This window comes from Balaenoptera borealis, assembly GCF_965194805.1.
Source record: "Balaenoptera borealis genome assembly, chromosome: 5".
NCBI classification, from domain to species: Eukaryota; Metazoa; Chordata; class Mammalia; order Artiodactyla; family Balaenopteridae; genus Balaenoptera; species Balaenoptera borealis.
Window position 1 is genome coordinate 28,291,879 of NC_138862.1, and position 19,373 is coordinate 28,311,251.

A 19,373-nucleotide genomic window follows, 5' to 3' on the forward strand; every position below is an offset into this window, starting at 1 on the left:
AAGGGTAGAGTTAGCAACCAATTTGCCTGCCATCTCTGGCATGTACTGTGTGTCCATTTATTTGTGGCTGTGTTCCTAGATTTTCTATTCTGCTTTATTGTTCGAATTTACCTATTCTTATGCTAATATTATTATAAAGCATAAAGGTTAAAATAATTTGTATTGATTTCAAGTAAAAAGCCTTCCTACCTTGTTCTTCTTCAAGAATGTCAGGACTAGAGTGAGATCTTTGCATTTCCATAAAATTTTTGAATCAGCTTATTAAAGCTCCATAAAACAACTTGCTAGAATTCTGACAGAAACTGCCCAGTATCAATAAACCATTGTGGGGAAAACTGACATCTTTACAATACCAAGTTTCCCAAACACGATACGATACATATATCCATTTGTTTAGGTCTTCTTTATAATGTCTCCTAAAGTCATGCACATTTTTTGCTATATTTGTTTCTAGGTACTCCACAGTTTGGGTACTACTAAAAATGCTGTTATTCTTAAGAATTTCTATCTGATTATTTGTTACTGGTATAAAGGAATAAAACTGATATTTGACATAAGACTTGTATGTTACAGAGCTCTCTTATCTTTATTTATCTCCCATAAATTTATCTGTAGATTTTGTATTTTCTAGGTATAAAATCTGTAAATAATGATAACTTTATTTCTCCTTTTGCAATCTCTTACTTTTTGCTTTATTTTTTGTTGCCTTACTGTCCTTGAATTTCCAGTACAATGCTGAATAGAAGTGGTAATGGCATACATGCCTGTCTTTTTCTTGATCACAAAAGGAAAGCTTTCAATGTTCAGATTTCTTTATGATATTTGTTTTTGTTTTTCAAGACACTCTTTAGTAGATTAAAGTAGCTACCTTGTTTCTCCAAAGAAGATATACAGATTGCCAAGAAACACATGAAAGGATGCTCAACATCACTAATCATTAGAGAAATGCAAATCAAAACTACAATGAGGTATCACCTCACACCAGTCAGAATGGCCATCATCAAAAAATCTACAAACAATAAATGCCAGAGAGGGTGTGGAGAAAAGGGAACCCTCTTGCACTGTTGGTGGGAATGTAAATTGATACAGCCACTATGGAGAACAGTATGGAGGTTCCTTAGAAAACTAAAAATAGAACTATCATATGACCCAGCAATCCCACTACTGGGAATATACCCTGAGAAAACCATAATTCAAAAAGAGTCATGTACCACAATGGTCATTGCAGCTCTATTTACAATAGCCAGGACATGGAAGCAACCTAAGTGTCCATCGACAGATGAATGGATAAAGAAGATGTGGCACATATATACAATGGCATATTACTCAGCCATAAAAAAAACCCAAAATTGAGTTATTTGTAGTGAGGTAGATGGACCTAGAGTCTGTCATACAGAGCGAAGTAAGTCAGCAAGAGAAAAACAAATACCATATGCTAACACATATATATGGAATCTAAAAAAAAAAAAAAAAAAAAAATGGTTCTGAAGAACCTAGGGGCAGGACAGGAATAAAGACGCAGACGTAGAGAATGGACTTGAGGACACGGGGAGGGGGAAGGGTAAGCTGGGACGAAGTGAGAGAGTGGCATGGACACATATACACTACCAAATGTAAAATAGATAGCTAGTGGGAAGCAGTCGCATAGCACAGGGACATCAGCTCGGTGCTTTGGGACCACCTAGAGGGGTGGGATAGGGAGGATGGGAGGGAGACGCAAGAGGGAGGAGATATGGGGATATATGTATACATATAGCTGATTCACTTTGTTATACAGCAGAAACTAAAACATTGTAAAGCAATTATACTCCAATAAAGATGTTAAAAAAAATACAACGCAAAACAAAAAATAAGTGGAGAAAAATAAATGACGATTATATTTTAAAAAAAAAATGACTGTTATCTGTATCCTTCCTTTTATCTGTTAATGTAGTGAATTACACTAATTGTTTAAGGGAATATAAAGTAATTAAGTTTGTAAATGAGAGCGGTCATTAATCAAAGGCACTCATGAAAGCAAGTTAAAATTTACCAAATTTATAAATTTTTGAAAAGATAATGTATAAAGTTAAATTTAAAAGCTTGAAAAAATACTAGGTGTTTGAATTGGTAACTTAAAAAAATATTAGTTTTAACGCCAAAGTTAACACAAAGAGAATTTTTTGCACAAAAATTACCACAGGCATGATACGAGTGCTCATGTGTGTGCTCGAGATCTCTCACACAACACTGTCCAATAATGACAAATATATATGGCATACAATGATTAAAACGAATTTCTAACTTCTCCCCAAAATATCTGATGAAGCAAAGAAAAAATACAGCGTGGCTTCACTGTAGTACAGTATGTAAGAACATAGGTTCTGTTAACAAAGTTGTGACGTGAAGCTATGAGAACTTTAGGCAAGTTACTTCACCACTCTATGTCAAATTTTCTCACGTGCTTAGCTGTGCTGAAATGAAAGATTACTGAATTAAACAATTCCTCAATCTACAGTTCAACCTCTCAAAAGGCACATTACCTCATACTCCTCAAAGTTTACTTCTTCAGGTTTTATCATTTCAATTTTGGCTTGAGCAACTTTCATTATGTTGTGACACCTTCAAATAAAAGAAATGTATTTCTAAATCAAAAGCAAACTCCATAAAAACTGAAAAACATGTGTTACACAAAACTAAACTACCCAACACATATGAAAATGAAATACACTATCACTGAGCAATATTTTTTTTGAGGAAACAACTTTCAAATAACTTAAGTGAAAAATGTGTTTTTTGGACAATACCAGATAGTTACAAAGTATATAAAGAAGACAGAAGCAATAATTCTAATTCAAATTTACCATGTTATATTTATTGATACATATGGCTTTTAAATTATATTCTATTAATAAAGATGGAATATGTAAAAAAAAAATTTAAATTTATAATGTATTATTAAGTAAGCTCCAGAGACACAAAATCTTATTTTCCCCCAAATGGTATTATTCATAAATAGTAAAAAGGAATCCAAAATGTGCCTATCATTTCAGGTAGGAATGGAAACATTTCAATAGATTTTATGATCAGAACCATTGCTAAAGAAATCTCCCCAAAATATATTTAGTTATCACACACATTTTACTCCAGATTTCAAGCACAAAAGAAATTAGATTTCTTAAAACAAACTATTTTTAGTTGCCAGGGCAAATAACTGCAAAAGACTGAAAAATCAACGTGAGTACTCCATAAGTATCCTCCCCAAATTCAATAGCATATACTCATTGGAACATAGTACACTGACAGTCCAGATAATGAGGGTTATAACTTCTGAATTCTTCACAGTTATATGTAACAAAATAAGTGATGCCAACCTTACTACTAATAAAAATATTAATAGCCAATACTCACTGAGCATTCACTGTCTGCCAGATAATGCTCAAAACCATTTACCTGTATTATTTCACTTAATCCTAAATTTCACAGCAGACACATGGTGAGGCAGAAATTAAATCTAGATGCTTTGTTTTCCCTCATACTCTTCTCTACTCACATATTTTTAATTCAGTATTTTTGAGACATTCATGAAAGGATAATCATTTACTTCAGAATTAAAATGTGTTTACAATGAACTCCAAGATAGTATAAATGTTTCTGCATTCTAAAATAACTTTTCAGTACTTTGGATCTTTACCTGAGGCCTAAATTTTTTTAAATAGTATTCATTCTAACTAGACTAAATTAAAATTTTTAACATTAGTAAATAGTTTTATAGGAGTTTCTAAGAGAAAACATTTTTTGGTAAACCAAAATTATTTAACCATTCTAAGCCTTCTCTTTATGTCAGGAGATGTTTAATTACTTTATTTGTACATATGATTAATTACTTTTCTCCAGTGGTTCTCAAACAAGGGTTATTTTGCTCCCTCAGGGGATATTTGGCAGTATCTGGAGACAGTATGGGTTGTCACCAGTTGGAGGGTACTACTGGCATTTAGTGGGTAGAGGCCAGGAACATTACTAAATATCCTACAAATTACCGGACAGCCCCCTCAAAAACAAAAAATTATTTGGCTCCAAATATCCATAGTGGAGAGGTTGAGAAATTCAAATATTAAGTCCCAAAAGGGCAGTGATAATTATATTATACTCTTATGTGTACCTTTACATTGCCTAGCTCAGTACCTTAGTTCACAATTAAAATGTACTAAAGCGATCTAAATTATTTTTAGTTCAAACTTTTAAAGGTCATGATTATAAATCCCAAATAAATTACAAAGCAATTGTTCAAATTAAGTGAAGTCAAATTCTGTACTGCATTTATTGAAATATGTCTGTGTATGTGTAAAATAAACATTCAAAAATTGCACTGGGAGCTATAAAAAAGACAAGGACAATTTGAGCACACGAATAAGATATTTAACATTTTCAAATTACCTTTCATCAAAACTCAAATTTCTATCTCCAAATTGTTCTAGCAATGTTTTCTCAATGATTTTCTTTGGAGCCTGATTCTGGATAAAGTAGACTACTACATGATGTAAACGGTAGTCTGTTTCTGGTGGGGTATCTTCTTGGGCCAATTTAACCAACCTTGAATATTCCAACTTAATTGCCTAGAAAGTACAAGAAAATGTCAATCTTGGTTAATTATAATACTTAAAATCTTTCAATATTATAACTTAATTATCCTTACAGTGAAATATGCTTTTTTCCTTTTAAAATATTACAAATAAGGTAGTAGTACATCTAAGAATATTGTCCCATGTTCCATAGTTTAAATACATCTAAGCTTACCATGTGAGTAACTTTGTAAAACTTATCAGAGCCTGGTCAAAGTCTATTCAGAGGCATAAAACAGAGATGCTAGGTATATCACCTAACCTATGCTCAGTTTGATGTACCCCTCTAATGTTTCAAATTCTAGGGCTGAACTGCAGTTCCCTAGAATACCCATATCTGAAAGAAAATGGCTGGCTCTTAAATGCATAACATCACCACAATTAACTTCAACTGTAGAGCTGACAAATAAGGGATGAAAAAGCAAGTTTTTTATTTACCATAAAATAAATTTTTTATTGTTTCAAAAATATTTGAATTTTATCAGTGTAATGATTATTAATGCATAATATCACTATTACTACCTTGATACTTGAGCTTATTTTTTCTTTATAAACACCTCAGAATTCATATTATAATGGGAAACAATAAATACTAATGCATGTTCCCACACATAAGCAAATGATTTGAAAAATATCTGCTCATAAAGAAATATGTGTACAGTTATATATCAAATACTACTATAAATAAGAAGCCCATATAGTTAAAGATAACACTATAAAAATATTCATTCATATTAGACACATCTAAATTCTAACTCTGCTAACCATAAAACATTTGGGGTTACATGCAAAATATATTTTACAAAAAGTCCATTCTACTGGAAAGGGTTTTTCTTTTTTCTTTTAAATGCATGCCTTTCCTAAGCAATTCTTGGCCATCCAGAAACTACCACCTATGGGGCTGTATTTTATAGAAGTGAGAAAACATAACAAAAATAGTAAATGAAATATTCTAGTTATATATTCTTAGGGGAGCTAATAAGTCCTTTCTATTGATATATAGCTTAGCATTATAAATAGAGTAAGGTAATTACTCTATAGCTAAAATAAATTATTCCAGTTTTATTTTGGATATACATGTCATTCTAAAGTGTTACTGCTGTGGTTAAAAATAGCAATGAAAATTAACTATATTTAGTCATGTAAGACTATGATGGCTCACTTTACTGCATGCTTTGCTTATAAACTCTTTAATCTTCCCAATTTGAAATTAAAAATTTTTCCAATTTGAAAAAAAGGCACATGGTCATTTAATAACTAAACCATACGGAATTTGAGAATAAGTGTAAAAGAAAAACAATAAATAACTGTTCTTCCTTATCATGGCCCTTAGACAATGATTGGCAGAGGCTATTAGAAGGTTTTTGGATATTTAAATATTTCAGATGTCATGCTTTTGGCCGAAATTAGTATGACCAGAATAAAATAAATTTCTCTTAAATAATATAGGTTTAGACATAAGGAATTACAACACTAAATGATTATCCATTCTCCCACCTGCCTTCAAAACACAGGCTGTGATTTTTTTTTTATAAATAGTAAATAGATTTCTATTAGAGAGCTAGAATATACATCGTCTTTAACTCTAAGATTATGTTTATCTCTTGATTTTGCTCTATTTAAGATTCTCCTAATTTTAATGAGTAAATGCCAAAGTCATAATCTATAGGTGTTTTATTAAACCAGTAGAAGTAGAAAGGTACTTCTAAATATCTAGGAGCAATTTTTCAAACACAAAATACCACATTTTATCAGCATAAATTAATTTATCAACTTTTTTTTTAAATGAATTGCTATTTCTCTAACGTCATTTTATTTATTTTTTAAATATTTATTTATTTATTTATTTATGGCTGTGTTGGGTCTTCGTTTCTGTGTGAGGGCTTTCTCTAGTTGCGGCAAGTGGGGGCCACTCTTCATCGCGGTGCACGGGCCTCTCACTATCGCGGCCTCTCCTGTTGCGGAGCACAGGCTCCAGATGCGCAGGCTCAGTAATTGTGGCTCAGGGGCCTAGTTGCTCCGCGGCATGTGGGATCTTCCCAGACCAGGGCTCGAACCCGTGTCCCCTGCATTGGCAGGCAGACTCTCAACCACTGCGCCACCAGGGAAGCCCTCAACTATTTTTTTTTTTTTATGAACTTCCTTCTCAAGAAGTTTTCTGACTTCTACAATATACTGCAACCATACACATTCCTTCAGATTTTCAACAAGGTGTTCCACACTGGTATATTTAGGAGAGCTGTACACAATCTACCCTTAACATTTAACATGGTCCTACTAATCAGGCTCAGTGTTAACCTACTGAGTCTTATTTCCTGTTACTCTTCTACCCAGATCAGGTTCGACTCCCCACAAATGCACACATGTCTTTGCTCCTTAAGTTCTCTACATGCATGATGTCCTTGATCATTCCCCATCTAGCCACACATGACTCATTCAATGAGACTAGTTAAAGTCTCTCTCTTTTGAAATCTTCTTCCAAATGATCTCTACTTAGACTTTTTTCTACTTTTCTAAATCATATGATAAAACATATTCTAAATTTATAACTTCTTATAGACTATTTTGATGTAAGTATATGTATACATTAGAAAATGTCAAATATACAAACATACAGTATACTCTGGAGGCAGTAAGATCTAAGGGAAAATCAGCTGGAGTAAAATTCAGAAAGCTAGGTATATCATTTTATTTTTAAAATTGTTTATTTTAAAAACTGATAGTGTACTAAGAGATGAAGAAAAACTACTTCAAATTCCAGAGGGTCAGAATCATATAGGTTATATTCTTTGAGCACAATGTAATATAAATAGGAATTAAAAATAAAGATAATTCCCAAACTAAACACTTAGGAATTTTAAAATACTTTTCTAAATTATTCTTGGACCAAAGGAATCAAAATTATATTAATACTGGGAATATGAGATCTCAAAACCAAAAGGACACAGCCACATTGGTAAAGGAAAATTCCAGCTTAAGCAATACAGAATAACATTTATTTCAAGAAGCTAGAAAAAGAAAATAAACCAAAATAAAGTAGAAGAAATAAAATAATGTGGCAATTAGATAAAGACCACCAAAGGCTTTTTCTTTCCAAAAAGCTGAATGGAAGACCAAAAAATGGAGAAAACACCACCAGAAATAAGGAAGGTGATAATACCAAAGATACAGGAAAAAGTTTTAAAATTTATAAAAGAATAATACATAACTTTATGCCAATAAACTATAACATCTTTATTAAACAGATGATTATCTAGGAAAATATAAGTTATCAGAATTACTTTAAGAGGCAGAAAAACTGAAGAGACGCAGAAAAAATATAGATAATTGAAAAGGTTGCCTAAGATCTATGCCCAATAAAGGATTAGGCCCATTCTGTTTTAGAGCTGTGCTGTCATGTCAGATCTTCAAAGACCAGATGATTCCTATATCTAAACTGCTCTGAACCTGAAAAAGGGGGAAAGCCTGCTTAATGATTATATAAAACTAGTATAACCTGAATATCAAAAATTGACAAATATTTTAAAAAAAAGAAAGTATAGATCAATTTTGTCAGTGAACATAGATGCCAAGACCCACATCTATTTTTGATAAACTACCTTGTGTACATAAAGAATATATAGGAACAGATAGTGTTTACAATGATTAAAAAAAAGACGAATGCTAAGATCTTTACTTTGCAAGGATTAAGGAGAAATCTGTTCAGCATCTCAAATAGATGCATTAAAAAATTATCTAAATTCCAATACCAACCAGTTTAAAAGAAAACTCTTAACTGTAAATTTAAGAAAGTGCTTTTAAACTTATAAGAGAGGATCTGTAAAAAACCAACACTACACATTCTATTTAACAATAAAACACTAGAAACATTCACATTATACTCAGGAACTAAACAAAGGAGTTTACTACCATTATTTTATTATTTATTTTCTGAAAAGGCTGGTCAACATAATAAAACCAGAAATAAGAGATAAGTATAATGGAAATTATCCCAATAATGAGATAGTTATTGGGAGGCAGTTTACTGAAATAATCAAGAGAATCAACCAAAACATTATTAGAAAATATAAAGGGTTCAATAAAGTAATTGGATACAATATAAATACATAAAAGTAATTAGTTTTTCCACAACCTACCCTACCAATAATTTGGTATTAAAAGTGAGGATAAACAACTCAATTCACAGAAATAATTTTTATATATCTAAGATTAGATTAAAAAAGAAGGTATAAGACCATTATGAAGTAAAAGTATAAAACCTTACTTAAGGACTATAAGAGAGGACCAAAAAACTGAAGATTCATATCATGTTCCTTTCTGAGAAGACTCAAAATACTGAAAAATATAATTATCCACCTCACTGTAACTTAATATAATGCAAGTACAATCAAATTCGGAAAGGATTTAAGGAGACAAGTTGCAGTTGGTTAAAAATTATCAAAAAAGAAAAAATGAAACTTGCCAAACTTTCCATTTATAAAAGAAAAAAAATTAAGAGGTGCTTCTACTACAAAATGTCAAAATATATTACAAATGGTCCATAATGTAAATAAGTGTAATATTCAAAAACAGAAAAATGATCAATGGAACAGAGAGACCCAAAGAGACCCATTTATAAAAAGGATTTAATATACGATACAGTATTTTAAGTCAGTGTGCAAAGAATGCATTAGTCAAAGTGTTATTTGTCATGATACGTTTGGACTTTTTGGATATTTCTCTATTTGGAGAAAACTGAAATCTCATATCTGGGAATCAAACAATAAAAATCATTAAAGTAACAAAGATTTGCATAATTTTAGAAGTGATCATATAGTCTCAAATCCATTAAGGAAATATTGCTATATTTTATAAGATTAAAAACATTATGTACAGTTAAGACATCAAAAACAAATTTAAAGATAAATGACAAACCACAAAATACAATTTTCAAATTATAGATGAATCAAATTTCTTAGCAGATCAGATGCTCATTTAACTTAAAAAAAAGAAAAAAAAAGTGTGCAAAAAATGGACAGGCAGTTAACATAAGAAATACCAACTGCCAAAAAATTTAGAGAAAGATACTTAGCCTAACTAAAGATCAAAGATACATAAAATAATGGGATTATCCTTTTTATATCATTTTGTCAGCTAAGCATCAATGATGGTACATTGGAAATTCTACTACGCTATGTTCACATGAGTTTTCAAATGATATATGTACAAGAATGTTCACAAAAATACTGGAAATGACCTAAATGCCCAGCAACAAAAATGGTAATGATGACTTTAATAAAAGTTACAATTTGTGAGGGTTCTTTATGTGACACTGACACTTTATGTGTCTGACACTTTACGTGACAGACACTGTCCAATGATGTCTACATGGATTATCTCATTTAATTCTCAAGATAACTTCTCATTTATAAATAAAAAAAAAATGGCCGTGATAATGTCAGTAAATTGCCTAAGATCACACAATTATTAAGGGATAAAGCTAGAATTTAAACCCAGGCATCTGACCATAGAGCCTTTGCTAGTAACAGCTCGCCTGGGACAGAACTTTCTAACCTAGGCCATGAATAAGCTGTAAGAATTCTGAGATACTAATCCCATCAGCCTTTATGGTGGCCAGATCCATCACTAGATCTATCCATGTTTGTCATAACAAGGAAAAAACTGGAATGCCCTGCTCTAAAAAAATGTTTAAATAAATTTTGGTAAGCTCAACAGGAAATAAAATGTACCTATGAAAAACAATAAATCTACAAATCATGACACGAATAATCATAAACCACATTACATGAAAAAAAAAACTAGAAAAAGAAGAGATAGAAAGAGCATACTTCTATTTTTATTTAAATTATAATGTATGGATGAGTACTGAATATCAGTCTCATTTATCTACCTAGGAGCATATACAAGAAATAATCAATAGAAGCTAACTGTGGAGTGAAAATTAAAAAGTGAGAGAGAAATGTTTACATTCTATGTTTTGGTATATGTATATTTTATTAGTTTAAACATCGCTTTCTCTAAGAAGCCCTCTAGATAACAGCTCTGTTTTTCCATTATAAGGTCTCTTTCCACAAACTGCTCCTTTATCATACTAATTATGACTCTAATTAGTGTTTGCTTCCCCCTAGAAAATAAGCTTCATTAAGGCAGGAACTCAGTCCATCATTTCCCCAGCTATATTCATTGGCTTTAGTACAGTACCTTGATATAAGCAGGTAATACCTTTTGAATATGCCCATCAACAGAATGGAAAAAAAAATAGTGTAGTCATACAACGGAATACCATAAGAGAATGAACAAATTCTAACTATATCCAATAATATATATGAAGCTTCAAACATGTTCTTCAGTAAAAGCAGCCAGACACAAAAGGACCTATAGTAAAAGATTCTAGGTATATAAAGTTCAACAAGAAAACTTACATTGTTAGAAGTTCAGATAACATCTACTTTTGGATAGGGGGAAAGTGTAGTTCATAGAAAGAAGAAACAAAGGTAATTTCTGGAATACTATAATGTTCTATTTCTTGGCCTGGTTGACAGTTACATGAATATGTGCACTGCGATAATTCACAGAGCTGTAAACTCATGAACTGTGTTCTTTTCAGCATGTTTTACATCTTAATAAAAATATTTTTATAACTACTGAATAAACAGAGGGGTAATAATAATAGGCATTTATAAAGTAAAAAACAAACTAATAAAGTTTTGTCAACTGGGAACAATTGTTATGAAGCAATGAAATAACCAGTAAGGAAAAAAAGTTTCATAATATAGAAGTGTTATTGCTTCATTAAAATCCTAAGGGCACTTTAATAGGTACAGACAAAAAAAAAAATGTTACAAAAAAGAAATTTTAATGTTTTTGAAAGTAAATGAAAAAAGTTATACTAATCCCATGATTATAATTATGATGTGACCCTCCCACTCTCACCCCTGTACATATACATACAGGCAACTAGTACTTTGAGAATATTATTCCTTTTTTTCCTTCTGGCTTTTATTTTTGCTCATCACAGTAGCCTTGTACTGCCTTTCCCAGGATTTTGTTTTTACGTGACAGAAACTTCTGTCTTTAAGCCACTATGATTTGGGGACTTTCTGTTAACAGTGAAAACTAATCTTAATAAATAGAGTCAACTTGGGAAAAGGACTTGGGTAAATGTCTTTTCTCATTTGTTTTTCCAGATCTGCCTGCCTACTAACTCTTTAATATTTGTGTACAGGGGCAGACTCCCATGTGGGAGGGCCTGTGGTTGAAATAGGAACTGTGACTGACTGGGTTGGTAACCCTTCCTAATTCAAAAGTTAATCCTTAGCAAATCCACTTACCCAGCTAGATGTAAGTTTCATTTCCCAACTTATCTTTTTATCAGCAACAAAGCGAACATTTTCATCACGTGGTTTTACTACTAGCAAACATACATAACATTTAAAAAATTGTTCTGATCATAATGCATAAGTAAATCCATATACAGAAGTACTTAAACATGCACAGAGTTGAAAAACTTCTTCTCACAGCCAAAAAGCTAATATAAAATAAAGCCAACAAAGTTTTTTTGGGTAATCCTGTGACAGGATAGAAGAAAAAAAAAAAACTCTTTCCCTCAATTTATAATAAACTAAGCATTAAAAAGAAAGAAAATTAAAACTATACTATATCTGATTTAGGGAACATAGGAAGACAAAAGGAATCATATGTTAGATTTTGTGCTATGTATATATTTTGTGATTTAATACTGAATGTCGATAATGATTACAGTCAATTGCCAAGAACATATAGAACAATTAAAAGGTCAACTGCTGTAAAAGGAACCAAAAGTCTGTCAAAAGACCTATAACCAAAAAAGGGGTTAAGCTCATATGGTTTTATGAGTGAGTTCTAGTTTACTCTTATGGAACAGTTAATTCCTATGGAAACTATACTAGAGTTAAAGAAAAACAGGAGAGCTCAAATTCATTTACTAAATGAATTTAGTAAATGAACTTAATAAGTATGACATCAAACCTGAGGAAGACAGCCTCCAAATTATAACTTACAGCAATTTTTTTATTAATATAGAATGCAGAAAGCCCAAATAAAATGCTACTGAGCTAAATGTAAATAGGGTATTTTTAAATTTATGAAATAAAAAATTAAGAAAAGTGTTTTAAGAAAATATTCCAGAAAATTTATAATACCTTAGGTTGAAGAAGACTTTTTGTATAGCAGTGAAACTCCAGAACCCAGAAAGGAGAAGAAAGATAGTATAGATAGCACAGTATTTTTAAAACTTCTTTATGGAAAAAGGTACCATAAACTAAATTCAAACAGAAATGGCAGACTGGGAAAAAATATAGGACATACGTCCACAGAGAGAGTAATATATAATAAATGAGAGTACATCTATACCATAGAATACTAAATGCAGGTGGTATAGATAATGTGGTAGATATATTGTCTTAACTTTAAGAATACCCACAATATATTTCTGAGTGATATAAGTTACAAAATAATATGAAGAGTAAAAGTTAAAAAATTTCTCTATATATGCATGTCTTTAAAAACAAAAGGAAAAAACCAGAAAGGTTATACAAATGTTAGAAGTGGTTACAACAGGGCAGCAACAGAGACTGTCGTTATTAGTTTTACTTAAGACACCTCTATATTACTGAATGATTGCATTTGTATACGTTATTTTTGTTATATATATGACAAATTTTCTCAAATTTTATATTATCAGCTAGAACTTTCCAAATGCTAATCATTTACCTATACCAAAAGTATACATTAATTATAAACTGATAATGTTCACCTACATATTCTTCAATTACAGATAGATGAAAATATACACAAATATAAACTTCAGAGATTTTCTGCTGCATCAAAATCAGAGGGTAAATTTAAAAAGACAAATATATGAGATACAGAAAATACACAAAGGATAAGATGCAAAGGGCATCCCCAAAGTGATGATGGAAGGAGATCTCAAGACATCAGTTATATACCAGGAATAAAGGAAAATCAATGCAAACTGGAGCAGGTCATAAAGCTCCAGAATAGAATTCCACAAGAAAATAAAACTGACAAAGAACAGTGCAAAAAACTAAGCAAACAAAAACCAAAACAACCAATTCCAAGGAAAATGAAAGATGAGGGAAAAGAAGTAAAAGTAATAATATGTATGACTTAGTTCAACCCTGAGTAGCACACAAGAAATAATAATACAAGCTGAGAATTCTGAATTAATCAAATGACAAGATTCTTATACACATATTGCATATGTGTGTGTGTATGTTGATGGAGGGATGAAAACTGTATGTGCTGGTGCGTGTATATGGGGCAGGAGAATAAAGAGGGCTCATCATTCACATCCCATGGTAGGGAATTCAACAGGAAATGTGTAAACTAAGAATCACAAAATCACAAGCATTCTACTTAAAGATATAGAATTAATGCCAAAAGGATTTGATGAAATAACTGAAAGCTGTTACCAGAGCTGGGGGTGGGAGGGATATGATGTGACTACTGTTGTTTGCAGTATGTATAATTAGTTGGCTCTTTAAAATATATTCAGGTATTATTAATTTAATAAAAGTGAAGTTTCCAGTCCAACTGGAAGATAGATAAAGATACCCAACTTGACAAAGATGACAATGGTACTATCAATGACAGATAACTCTTCCATAAGAAATAGAAGAAAACTTTTGAACACACATATTTAGTGTTTTCTAAGAAAAGAAATGTAGACTGCCCGGGAATAAGGATTAATTTTTAAACATAAAAGTTGTTTTTCTTTTCTTTTTTTTTTTCTTTTTTGATAAGAGTAGCTTTCAGCCTCTCTCATGGGATCTTAACAGAGTGAACAACTAATCTTGGGACCAGTCTGCCAGAACTTCAACAGTTTAGCCCCTAAGTCCTATATCCCAGGAAACCCTTCAGTCCCAGGCATACCAGGATGACTGGTCACTCTAATTCTAACCAGTTCAAAAGTGTTTATTGATATAAGGCTACTATTCACAAGGCCTTTGTTTATACTACATACCGAAAGAAACACTGAAAATAAGCAGTTTCTTAAAGACTGCGGTGAATGGTGGTATAGAACATTAAGGGAAAATTTTAGATTTTAAATGTCAAGAAAGGGAACACGTAGCTTTGTTGAAGTGAACTATACCTCAATAAAGCTGCTTGTTTTTTTTTTTTAATAACAAACACTAAAAGGGGCCAGGGAGGTAAAATAATGAACTGGCTTTGGTTAACCTAAAGAAAGTGACAAACCAAACACAGTGTTTTCATCTTTCAAATATATAAGAACAAATAATAATGTAATCAGAACAATAGATCTGGTATTAGAGGGAATAAAGATTTAGTCATGGAATAATGCATCAGCTTGATGGTCTCAAGTCTTGAAATGACTAGGATATTAAAATTAATTATGGAGAAAACAAATAAGAAATATAAGATAATAAATGAATGAATCATTTTAGAAACAACTAAACGAAGAAAGCAATTTAGTATGAAATGATAATAAAATTAAAGAAAAATATTGTAATATTGACTAACAGTATTACCAGAGGAGAAAATAAACTATTACCAGAAGCATTTACTCAGTTCCTATTTTTGCCCATCAATACCCTTTATTTGCTTCAAATACAAATACAATAAATTTCTGCTAACAAATCAGAGGTGTACTATTAGGATAACTCAGGTAAATTGCTTTGTTTTTGTTGAATTATCTGACTTTAAAAAGAATAATCAGTTTTAGATTCATGCATAAAAGAAACCCGTAGAACATTAGGTGGCCATGATTAGCCATGGATAGGAAGTGAGAAAGTATATAGGAAAACAAATTTAATTCAAGGAAATAAAACATTTTAAGAAGTTTATTTAAAAAATAAATAAAATGAAAATGTTCATTGTACCTTAAAGAACCCTGCTTCAGGGCCACACCTGTCATATACATTCCTGGATTTACCTATCGCCATGATAATACCTTGCATGTTCGGTGTCATCATGATCTGCCACAAGGGATTTAAAGTAAGAACTTTTGAATGGTTATCATAAAAAAAAAATCAAAAAACCAAAATAATTCCTTTACATGCAAGTTAAAAGTCCTTTGTTTTTACATGCATGTTAAAAGTCCTTTGTTTTTCACTATTTATAAATCAAACACTGCATTTTTTTTGTAGCAAATGTGATCTGATATGCATGTAAGTATATGGAAATCTTCCATACAAGGCCACAGTTAGCTGACATCGTGCCTTTGTGCGAAGTGCAAAAAGGCATCCTGTCTGAACTGAAGAATTTTTAAAAAAGGCACCCCCTTCTTGACAAACAATTTAGAAAAATGTGCTGCTCTCTAAGAGAACCATTTAGAAAAAGCAACACTCTTTTTATTAAAGAAGATGCCTCTTCTTTAAGGCTCGGGGAGCTCAGCATTAGCTCAGTTCCAACTCCACTTCTGCCAGTTGGCCAGGCACCCCTGCCTGCACAACCATACAGTCTAAATATCTAAGCAGCAGCCCTGTACCCATATGACTTATTTTTAAAAGTTACAAGGCACATGCAGTTAAACTATCACTCCAACGAATTAAAAAAAACATATACACAAAACACAAAACTCTGCCCAGAGCATAAGCACTTGCACAAAAGGTAGTGTTAAATGATTAATCACAATTCTACTTTTTTAAATGCCAGAAGGCTCACCCTAAAACAAGCACTAAGGTGCTTGATCAACAAATTAACATATTTATTAAAAACATGCCAGTCTCCATAATCTGCAAGCACCAACATGGTAATAGTTCAACAGAAAAACGTACTGCTATTAAGTACTAAATATTTAAGTATTTCTTTGTCTTCATAATAGTTTATTATGTACTATGTCATTTTGTGTAATGGACTTGAGCAACTGTGGATCTTAGTATCTGCTGGGGACAGGGAGGGTACTGGAACCAATCCACCATAGATACCAAGAGATGGCTGTATTCTTAAATGTTTGTATTTTAAAATATCTGCAAAGTGAAACAACTCAAGACACTATGAAGCTATCATACTAGAGCAATAAAGAGACTGCATCCATTACCTCTGATTCACTGAACCTATTACCCATAGTATTTATTTTGGAGTACACACTGACAGCTGCAATATACCTAACATTAACTGCTTCAGAAAATCCTTCTGGCCAGTTCCTGACTCACAAACCTGCTTCTTATTCTCTTTATGGCCCATGCTTTCTTACAGTAGCACAGTAATAGTAACGTCTGTATGACACTTCGGATTTTGGTGATTAACTCATATAAGAGTTTAATTATAACCTTGAAGTAAGTCTGAAAAAAACATTACTTGGAAAAAACTATTCAATATACATTCAATTCTCATCCATGCCAGTAAAAACTAACAAATGATAGAATCCAGGGTCTGTCTTTTCTGTTGTTACTATTCAGAAACAGCTTTACCGGCCCCCTCTCAAATACAGAAAAGATCAAAACTGAACAGTGTAAAGAAAAAAGTGGTAAAGGGGAAAAAAAATCTGATGGGATCAGGACAATAGCAATTTTCATCTGGATTCCCAAGAACCATATCATGGGAAACAAAAATGCCTCCATACTGTTAGAAAACTAAGTAGATGAGAATTAACAGAGGAGCAGTAAGAAGAGATAAGATGGAGGCGCCCAGTGTATACAACACTGGTAGGCATTCGACAATGTTGATGAATCATTCAATTCAGTCACACAGAGGGTGCAGAAGAAAACAAAACAAAACAAAAGTTATCAGTACACTAATCTGTATCTAATCTATATCTAATCAGATTGTAGGATCTTCTGGTAGGAAATGGTGGGCAAAGTATTATAATCAATAATTCAAGTAAAATAGGAAAGGAAAATATTTTTAAGTGCTCAAAATTTCTGCTATTTAATTAAACAAACCTTATCAAAACCTATCACCCCGAGAGTAAACAAATCCTATGTTTGCACAAAAGAATTAACTCTAGCAGCATAAAATTATTCTTTTGACAAATCCATAAGCTTTCTACTTAAATTTTCATTTGAAATTTGAAGTACTGTCAGCAAATTGGTAAGGTAATTTCAGGCTGTGGGTGGCAAAGCTGTATGTTATGCAGCAATAGACAACGTGATGAGGGTGCAGGCATGCCCAAAGTACTTGCATTAAATAGCAAAAAACAAGTGGAAACAGTGCAGAGGGCTATAATAAAGGTACCTCGTCATCATAACCCCCCTCCTTTGACTCAATCATAAATTTCCCTACATGAGGAATCGCCACCTCTACAACTTGCTGGTTAGAAGGTGGTTGGCTTGTGGTATTTTCAGGTTTCTGCAGAAGAAAATCATTAGTGTGAACATTAGAAAAGAGAACAATGGAAGCACTCAGTTTAAGTGCACAGACTCTTGATCCTTTTAAAAATACCTGCATTTTTTTAGTATGAAATGAAAACATCTAAAACTGAACATTAAAGCAAATGCATTAATCAGGTAATAATACAAGATTTCCAGCTTTCACTTTGCATCTCAAACACTAAATGAAATTTTAATTTTTTTTTTCCCACAAAGCATCTTCAAATACTTAAAAATAGTTAATACTGAAATTGTATTTCCTACTGCTGTCTTTACAGGTGAAAGTTTTATTTACTTTTTTAAATTCTAATAACTCCACAAAGCCTTTCTTGATATCTCCATCAAAATAAGATATGACCTCCTCTGAATCCAGGAGAGTCTGTAAGTTTTCTTTCTTATGATTTTACCTTTCTATCCTTTCTAGTAATCGATTGTATAGCCACTTAATATCCACACTACTGTGCTTAAACCCACTCGGTCGCAGCCTATGAGACCTAGTACAATATATTTATATCATGAGTGTCCAGTGAATTCTTGTTTTGGGGAAAGCTGCTAGAAAGTGATACCCATTTTTAACAACTCAGTCAGATTCTTCTTCTTTTCTTTGTTAACAAATTCTATGAATTTCACTAACCCAAACTAATAGAGTGGAAGCCAGTGTGAAATCCAGGAAGTCCACTCAAAGACACTAATATGGTTCATTCAAAACACTGTTCAGATTTCACAAGGATCTTACTTTACTGACTAGATTTATAACTAGCATATTCACTATTTACCTACAAACAAATTTCAGACGTACTTAAGGTGCTTGAAAGCAGCTTGCTTAAGTAATTTCAAATTGCACCATAAAAACTTCCCTAAGCAAAGATGAACTTTACTTTTGACATCAAATAAACAGAAAATTTTAATAAAAACAGAGTGGTTTTACTGCAGTTTAAAATACAGGTAAATTTTAGTGATGTGAAGACTTCCTGACTTTTCCAAAGTACATATGCAGAAAAAGTTTAACTGAACAATATAACAAGAAAAATGGCCAAGACCGGCATTGCTTCCTTTAAAAGAAGTGTTATTTTTAACCATAACATTTTCAGAAAAGCTTTCCTCGTTCTGTTTGAGTCCTCAATTTTTCAAGAGGAAACAACCAACCTGCATGGTTGTCATGATCGTGAGAGCTAATATTCAGCTAACCCAAAACCTGACACATTAATTGTTGTTCTATAAATGATAGGTATTACAAATATACTATTATGCTTCTTGAAATTGCTTATACCTGAATAATCCTAACCCAATATTACTATGGGTAATATAATATTATCTCTGTAAGGAGAGATAAGCTTGGTCTATGACATTTAATTAAGGATTTTTAATTCTTCCAGCATTTGAGAGAGGAAGAATTGTCCTACGTCTCCATTCACAAGAGTGAAATATAAGCAGGTAAACT

At 32.0% G+C, this 19,373-nt stretch overlaps 1 protein-coding gene across 4 annotated transcripts in view; it reads right to left on the bottom strand.

Annotated features, from left to right (window-relative positions):
* USP25 (ubiquitin specific peptidase 25) overlaps positions 1-19,373 on the bottom strand; it is a 50,566-nt gene that overhangs the window by 10,121 nt on the left and 21,072 nt on the right. For 2 of the 4 annotated variants that reach the window (XM_082391941.1, XM_082391942.1), the window contains exons 9-12: positions 17,799-17,912; positions 15,503-15,598; positions 4,417-4,595; positions 2,523-2,601 (exon numbers count right to left, since the gene is read on the bottom strand). In XM_082391941.1, coding sequence (XP_082248067.1) covers positions 2,523-2,601; positions 4,417-4,595; positions 15,503-15,598; positions 17,799-17,912 — 468 coding nt within the window. The remainder of the gene's footprint in view (positions 1-2,522; positions 2,602-4,416; positions 4,596-15,502; positions 15,599-17,798; positions 17,913-19,373) is intronic. The other 2 variants (XM_082391943.1, XM_082391944.1) reach the window with 2 other exon arrangements.